The 7355-nt window shown below is 63.7% G+C and overlaps 1 protein-coding gene across 8 annotated transcripts; it reads left to right on the top strand.

The window, feature by feature from the left end:
- The first annotated feature begins 1583 nt into the window (after positions 1 to 1583).
- SAMD10 (sterile alpha motif domain containing 10) lies at positions 1584 to 6239 on the top strand. 8 transcript variants are annotated; one of them, XR_004953510.1, is made up of 5 exons: positions 1584 to 1781; positions 3636 to 4064; positions 4479 to 4619; positions 4811 to 4895; positions 5247 to 5507. XR_004953510.1 is itself a non-coding variant. In XM_036229118.1 (5 exons), the coding sequence occupies exons 1-5, from the start codon at positions 1691 to 1693 to the stop codon at positions 5487 to 5489; spliced, it is 711 nt and encodes a 236-aa protein (XP_036085011.1). In that variant the 5' UTR covers positions 1584 to 1690; the 3' UTR covers positions 5490 to 6239. The 8 variants fall into 8 exon arrangements, 6 of the variants coding, with proteins under 6 accessions (XP_036085011.1, XP_036085012.1, XP_016002119.1 ...); XR_004953511.1 differs by having other exon boundaries at positions 5365 to 5471; XM_036229118.1 differs by lacking the exon at positions 4811 to 4895 and having other exon boundaries at positions 3636 to 3817; positions 3893 to 4064; positions 5365 to 6239.
- Positions 6240 to 7355: the final 1116 nt, after the last annotated feature.

Below are 7355 nucleotides of genomic sequence, written 5' to 3' on the forward strand. Positions count from 1 at the left end.
CCCCGCCCACCTCGCGGTCCCCGGGCGGAAGCTCCGCACGCGGGGCTCGGGCGACTTCCGGCCGCGGCCGGGGGCGGAGGCGCGGCGGGCGCAGGAGCGCCCGCTGGTGGCGCGGCGGGCGGGCGGGCGCGCAGCCCCGCGGGGGGCCCAGGCGCGACGCCGCCTCGAGCAAACCCACGGGGACCCCGAACTGCCTGGGCGTCCCCGCTTGCCGCGTGTTCCCGAGGCATTTCCAAGCCGACCCGCCTGTACCGGCAGGACCAATGGGCCCCCTCCTCCCTCTCTGAGCCAGCCCAGATGCCAGGGACCCCTCGGATTCAGCCCGGCCGCCACCCAGCCCTTCGGAATCGCCCTGGCCCCAGGGCAGGCCCTAAACCATCTGAGCCGAGCTGCACACCTATCCGGCCGTGTCGAACTTGTGTCAAGCTTGCGAGCAGACTCCGTGTGCTCCGGTGGGCAGACTGCTGCCCCAGCTCTCAGCGCTCAGGCGCCTGGGCCCCAAATCGGGCACAGGTCCCTTTACAGGCCCTACCCACACTCCCCTCCTACCCTGAACATTCCAGCGGGGGCGGGAGCCCACCCCTGGAGAGCTAACTGATTAAAATAAATGCTGCCAATACGTCGGGGATAAGTACGTGTGTATGGGTGATCACAGCATGAGAGTTAAGTCCATGCAGATCTCTACCTGTGTGTGGGTGGGCACGAGTAAGTCATCCATCACCTGTGCTCGCATTCTAGATGGACACGTGTAACAGGACTCTGTACATTTCTTCGAAGCTATGCGCACCTTTGCTCACTCTGCTGTGGGACGCCCTCTGGCCCCCACACATACCTAGGGAGAGTACCTAGGCTCTCGGCACAGTGACAAAACCTAGGTGGCCAGTCTGGCCTTCTGCTGCACCAGGCAGCGGCCAGCCCACCCTAGCACCTCCCACCGGTGTTCTGGGGCAGGCGCACCCCTCCTGTCCACCACGGCCCCCTCAGACTTTCTCCTCCCTGTTCCCAGCTCAGTCCCTTTCAGTGCCACCTCTTGGGCACTACTCTGATTCTGGGGCTACAACAGGAAGGAGAGAAACCCTGGCTGTCCTCCTGCAGTTCAGTGTGGAGGGGGTAGGAGAGTGTCAAAACTGCCTTCTCTGTGGAAGCAAGTGCCATTTGAGGAAGAGACCTCTGGAAGGGTCTGGAGAATGTGTGAATTAAAAGAATGAGTAAAATGAGGTAGAAGAATGGAGGGAGGTGTTTCGAAGGGGTCAGTCTGGCCCTCGACCTGGGCCCCAGGGGGCAGATGGTCCATGGAGGGGTAGGATGCCCCACATCGCGTGCGCGCGCGCGTGAGAGAGAGAAATGCTTCCCTGCCTCAGAAGCCCCTGAAGACTCCCGGACCCCTGTAGGTGCACGGTCACTCGTCCGTGGAGCCATGCCCAGGTGGGCACAGACGCCCCTTGCCGTGGCAGACACCCTTTGCGTACGCACACCCGCGCGCCGCCGACACACCTCGGAGATCCCGGAGCGCGCCCAGCGCTCAGGGCTCAGCGGCAGGTGCCTCGCCGCGCAGACTCGCCGGGCGCGGGGACCGGCTCGGGCGCGGGGCCGGCTGGGGCGGGGCGGTGGCGCGCGTTCCCCGCCGGCCACACGGGCCGCCCTGCGCCCGGCGAGGGGCGTGTGCACGGGCCTGGGACCCGTGGGCCCGATGTTCACGGAGCTGAGGACCAAGCTGAGCCCCCCGCGAGGCCGCGCCGGGGCTGTGCGCGCCGGCTTCGGCGAGCGCCGGGATGTGGATGGTGAGCGGGGCTGGAGCCGGGAGCGGGGATATCGCGGGCTGGGGGTTGAGGACAGAGAGGGGCGGGAGCGGGACCTAGCGGACTCCGACAGGCGGCGGCGGGTGGGGTGGGGGCGCGTCGTGGCCGAACGGGGTCCCTGGTGTCTTTGTCCTGAGCTGAGGGCGGGGGCCAGCGGCCTTAGGCCTTGGGGATCAGCACACCCTTGGCTTGGAGGAGGTGACCGGCCAGGGCTCCTGTCCCCAGGCTGGCACCACCGTGCGGTCACCTTTTTCTTGGCGCGGAGAAAACCCTCCCCAGCGCTAGCGTTGGGGCGGAGAGGCCGAGGCTACAGCCGGGCTGGTGTGCCCCCGCCCCATTTTCTACTGGAATTCTGACGTTGGGGCTGGAAGCAAGGGAAGGGCAGACTTATAGACGGAGATCCCTCGCCAGGCACGGGCAGGAAATGGGTGGGACCAGCTGGCCCAGGACAGGTGCGGCACAGGCAGAGGCGTCTGACTGGTTTGCCCAGATCCGGCCCCTGCCCCCCTGTCGACCACCCCCCTCCGCCCTGAAGTGAGGCCTTGACATCCAGGCGCCTGTCCCCTGAAAGGTGTCGGCTTTAAATAAGTCTTTTCCCACAGTACTAGAAGCCACTTCAAGGCGGCAGTCACACTGGCCAAACTCTCTGACCCTAGACCTCAAATTTAGAGTCATCTGGGGTCATCTGATAATGGAAAGTTTCCAGAATGGGGAGGAGGTGCTAGGTCAGCAGAATCTTATGGGGTGGGAGGAGGGTGTGAGATGTAGGTTTCCCCCATAACTGAGAGCTGGGCCCGTCGTGGACCCCTGCCCAGTGGAGGGCAAGGGGACTGTCTCCGTGGCAGTAAGGGTCTCTCGCCCTGACCTGGAGACTCACCCTGCCTGCTGAGTCAGAGCCCCGTGCCGTGAGGCCAGACTGGGCCCAATGTCCTGTCTCCCTAGGGCTCTGAGGACTTGCGGACATCACTCAAAGCTTTCTCGATTCATTCTCGATATTCCTGGGCACACCTACTGTGCACCAGGCCTGTGCAAGGGCTTGGGAGGGCGCGTGCAGGCATCTGCCCTTCTCCATCCCGTGTTAGCAACCAGCCCAGAAACGATGATAAAACTGAGACGTGACAAGTGTAATGAGGTTCGTGAGGGAAGAGAGAGCTCAAGGGGCCACCGGGGGTCCCCGAGTAGGGCTGCATCCTGGGCACCGGTGCTGAGCAGCTGCACCGGCTGGGTGGCTGCCATGCACGGCACCATCCTGGGCCAGGGCCCCTGTGGGAGGTGGGGGAGCAGGAATCCCGGTGTCGACTTGCCCAGAGTTTGGGCTTCTTGTCAGGAAGTCACGACCGGTGAGCACAGCTGGGCAGGGCCAGGGCTGCAGAAGGTACAGTCTACTATGGAGGGCAGGGCACTCACTCGGGGTTCTCCCCACCCCCCAGGGCCTCCCAGGACACCGGGCCAATGTTTCCCACAGGCAGGTCCCGTGTGCGCACCCTGGTTTGGTGTGGCATGTGCCAGCCCAAGGCAGGGGTGAGGGCAGGGTTGTCTCAGGATCGGCCCACCCCGGCTGTACAGTTCAGGGTCCTTGGTGCGGATATCCTCTAAGCAGAATCCAGCCGGCTTCCCAGATCATGGGCTGTGGCCTCCGGAGGGAAGGGTGTTCCAGCTCATATTCAGGCTGGGCAGGGTCCTCGCCACACCTCTCAACGCTTCCTTCTGCCCTCAGGGGCTGGGGAATCCCCTGTTGGACCAGTGGCTCCCTGCTCTGTGGAGGGGGCTAGGCTGAACAGGGAGAGGAGCCTCTGGCTCTGCCCCCACCATCTGACCTGGCGCCCTGCTCCACAGCCACTGCCCACTTCAGCTTCTGCCGGACCCTCCTGGAGCACACAGTGTCCGCCGAGAGCATCCCCTGCCACCTGCCGAGGACACCAGGCACCAGCCTCACGTGGCATGACTCACGCAGCCAGAGGGCAGCTGGCAGCCGGCCAGTCAAGCTCCTGCAGCAGCCTGGCACTGAGGGCCCCCAGGTACCCAGCCACCATACCCACCTCAGCCCCTGCCCTCCCACCACTCACTCCAGCTGCTACCCCTCTCCCCTGCAGGGCCGGCTGTACTCTGACCACTGCGGCCTGTACCACACGAGTCCCTCACTGGGTGGCCTGACGAGGCCTGTGGTCCTGTGGAGTCAGCAGGACGTCTGCAAGTGGCTCAAGAAGCACTGTCCCCACAACTACCTCATCTACGTGGAGGCCTTCTCCCAGCACGCCATCACCGGTGCCATGGGGCCTGGGGGCAGGCGACCGTCTGGGCTGGGGGCTGTGTGGGGTGGTGGGGCACAGGGATCACAGGATAGCCTGTTCCTTTTTGTCCTGCTCCCCTTTTCCTGTTTCCTACTGAGTCACCCTCTCCTTCCGGGCTGTGTCTCCGCAGAACCTGCCAGAGTCTCTCCCAGTCTCTCTGCGTCCATTTTCATTTGGCTTTCCTCTGGCCGCTCTCTAGCCATCCTGTCTTTCCCTCGCCTCTTTCCCTGTCTCTCTAAATCTATCTGTGTCTCTGTCTCCCTGCTGCCCTCCCTCCCCCCATTTCCTGCTTCTCTGACTTTGAGTCTGTGTGTGTGTGCCCCCCCACCTTGGCTTCGGACGTCATCGGATGCTGACCTCGGCCCGACCCCTTTCCCCTCCCTCCCAGGCCGGGCACTGCTGCGGCTGAACGCGGAGAAGCTGCAGCGCATGGGGCTGGCGCAGGAGGCACAGCGGCAGGAGGTGTTGCAGCAGGTGCTGCGTCTGCAGGTGCGCGAGGAGGGGAGGAGCCTGCAGCTGCTCAGTCAAGGTCAGTGGGCGGAGCCGGGAGAGCCCGCGAGGCCTGGGAGGCGGGGCTGGGCTTCAAAGCCCCAAAGTGTAGTGTGGGTGGGTGGATCTCAAGAGGGTGGCTGTGGGATCCCAGTAAGGGTCACCCTGCACCCATGGCGGAGTGGATGATGCCAGAGACCCCCCCCCCCCCTCACCCCCATCCACCCACAGCTTCCTTCGGAAACATGTCCTAGTTGCTGCCTGAGCTTGAACCCCAGACCCAAGCACTGTGACCGGAGCCCGTGGGAAGGATGAGGTAGAACTGGCCACTCGGCCCCTCTTGGACCCTGTAGGTGTCCCCAGGGGCCATTCCTGGCCCAATGGACAGGTGGGACCACAAATGCCACCTCCAGCTACCTCTGGTTGTGCACTCTGGGCTATGCCTGGGACGTGTGGGGGCTGCTTGGGTATGCCCCCCCAGTGCCTGAACTGAAGCCCACCCCTGGTGCTGCAGGCAGCATGCGGGCAGCCACCTGGAGCCGGAGTGGGGCTTGGGTGTTCCCCAAACTCCCAGGGAGTATTTATTTATATTCTCGTCACTCACGCTGAAGTCTGTCCCTCCTTGCTGGCTGAGTCACGTAGTCTGTGGGTATCCTGCCCTCTCCAGGGTGAGAGGCCTGTCTGCCCACTCGTCCAGTTCAACACTCTCCCCCAGCACCTAGAGGACTGCCCAGAGGTGGAATAAACTGCCAAGGCTCCTGTGCCCATCCCCGGCCCCCAACCAGGTCCGGTAGGCCCAACCCATGGCCCAGATGATGGTCATCAGTGTCCGGCTGGCCAGGCACCCTGCCCAGAGCCTTCGCCCATTCATGACACTCCCACCATGCCCCCGTCCATTCATGGGAACTGAGGTGAAGCAGGTCTTGGACTGGCCGAGCGGCGGGACCTAACATGGTACGACGAAACCCCGATGCCCAGCACCCTGCCCCGGGCTCAGCGGAGTCCTGGCCTCAGGCTTGGGACAGCTGCCCTCCTCTTGGGGTCATGGAGACCATCCTGGAGGCACAGCAACGGGCAGGTACTCCCACTGCCCCTTCCCCAGGAGAACCTGGCTCACACAGGGACTGCACCCCCCATGCCACTCACCACAGATCCTGCCACCCACCGGCACCTGAACTGCCACTCGGTGGGCCTGAGGGCCCGAGGCTCGGGGCTGGTGCTGCCCAGGAGAGGGGCAACGAGGGCAACCCCGCAGCCTCCTCCCGCCTGGTCCTCTTTCCTCCCACTCCCCGAGGGGACTCATAACTCAGGGGCAGATGGGACTGAGCCCCGGCCCCTCTCTGTGCCCTGAGCTGGCTTCGGGACAGATTGGTTGTTGTAGGTCCCGAGTGGAATTCGGACAACTGGCTTGGTGTCCCCCGTCCTGCGTGCCCCCCACGGGAAGCCCCCTTGTCCTGTCTGGCGGCCCTAAGTGTCCCTGCCACCTCGTGCCATCACGGTGTCACCCTTTCCAGGGGGCCCTTCCTAACTCTGCCCCCTTCTCCCCGGTCTTGCCTCTCTACCCGCTACCCCTGAGCTCGTCTTGTCTTCCTTGTTTTGCGTTCACTTTTTTACATTCTGATAAAAAGGCCAGAAATAAACCTGGTTCCCAAGTCCCCCAGTGTGGTGTCCGGCTCCAGTCAACCTGAGTGTGGGGGTGGGCACAGCTCTGGGGCAACGCTGGGACTGGGGGCCGGGTTCCCTGGCCCAGTTGCCTTCAGCCAGGGCCACCAGGGGGCAGTGATGTTGCATTGGGGCTCGGTGCTCGCGGTCCCCACCAGCACCCTAGGACAAGGGGGCGGGGCAAGAGGCGGAGACCGAATCTGCGGGCTCAGACGGTGGACTGCCCAGGGTGCAGTGGGATAGGGTCCCCGCTGCTGTAACCAATGACGACAGCAGGGAGGCTTAACACGAGGGTCCTCCCACGGTCTGCAGGCCACACGCCTGAAACCCGCAGGACCACGCTTCTCCAGGCCCAGGGGAGACCTTCCCGGGGGAGACCCCTTCTTCACCTCTCCCAGATCTAGTGCCTGCCTGGGGCTCCTGAGCTCACAGACTACCACCTACCCAGGACACATGTCACACCACCTTCAGGCTGTCTCAAGTCTCCCTCTTGCAAGGACACTTGTCACTGGATTTAGGGCCCACCGGGATAATCCAGGATCATCGCCTTAATTGCATCTGCAGAGACCCTTTCTTCAATAAGGTCCATTCGCGGGGCCCGGGGTTGGATGTAGCTGTCTTTGGGGCACCCCCATTCAGCTCCACTGCAGGGCAATGCCCTGCACGGGAAACACACAGGTAGGAGCACAAACGGTAACACAGAGGCCTGAACTAACCGCTGCAGTTTGAACACACACACACAATGACACCGGCATCCAGACCCACAACAGCGCACCCTGACACGCCGTGACTTCCTAAGACAGAAACGTGTGGGGCACGCCAACACACGGTCTGCGTGACACCCCGGCCTCCGGACGTGCTGCAGTTTGGACACACATCTGAGGGCCTCCCCCCCCCATGCCTTGTGCCCAGTCACCTGGGTACTGACATGCAGAAGGACGCCTTCTCACCTAGTACAGGACACAGACATGCCCGGACACTGCGTGTCCAAACAGGACGCATGGTCATTCGGACACACGCCTACCAGCAGTGCCGTCATGTGCATGGACGTGCAGGCTCACGAGGGGAAAGCTGACGACCCTGGCTGACGCCTCCCGAAATCCTGCATGTCTTG

The sequence above is a fragment of the Rousettus aegyptiacus genome, unplaced genomic scaffold (assembly GCF_014176215.1).
Source record: "Rousettus aegyptiacus isolate mRouAeg1 unplaced genomic scaffold, mRouAeg1.p scaffold_m13_p_12, whole genome shotgun sequence".
Taxonomy (NCBI): domain Eukaryota; kingdom Metazoa; phylum Chordata; class Mammalia; order Chiroptera; family Pteropodidae; genus Rousettus; species Rousettus aegyptiacus.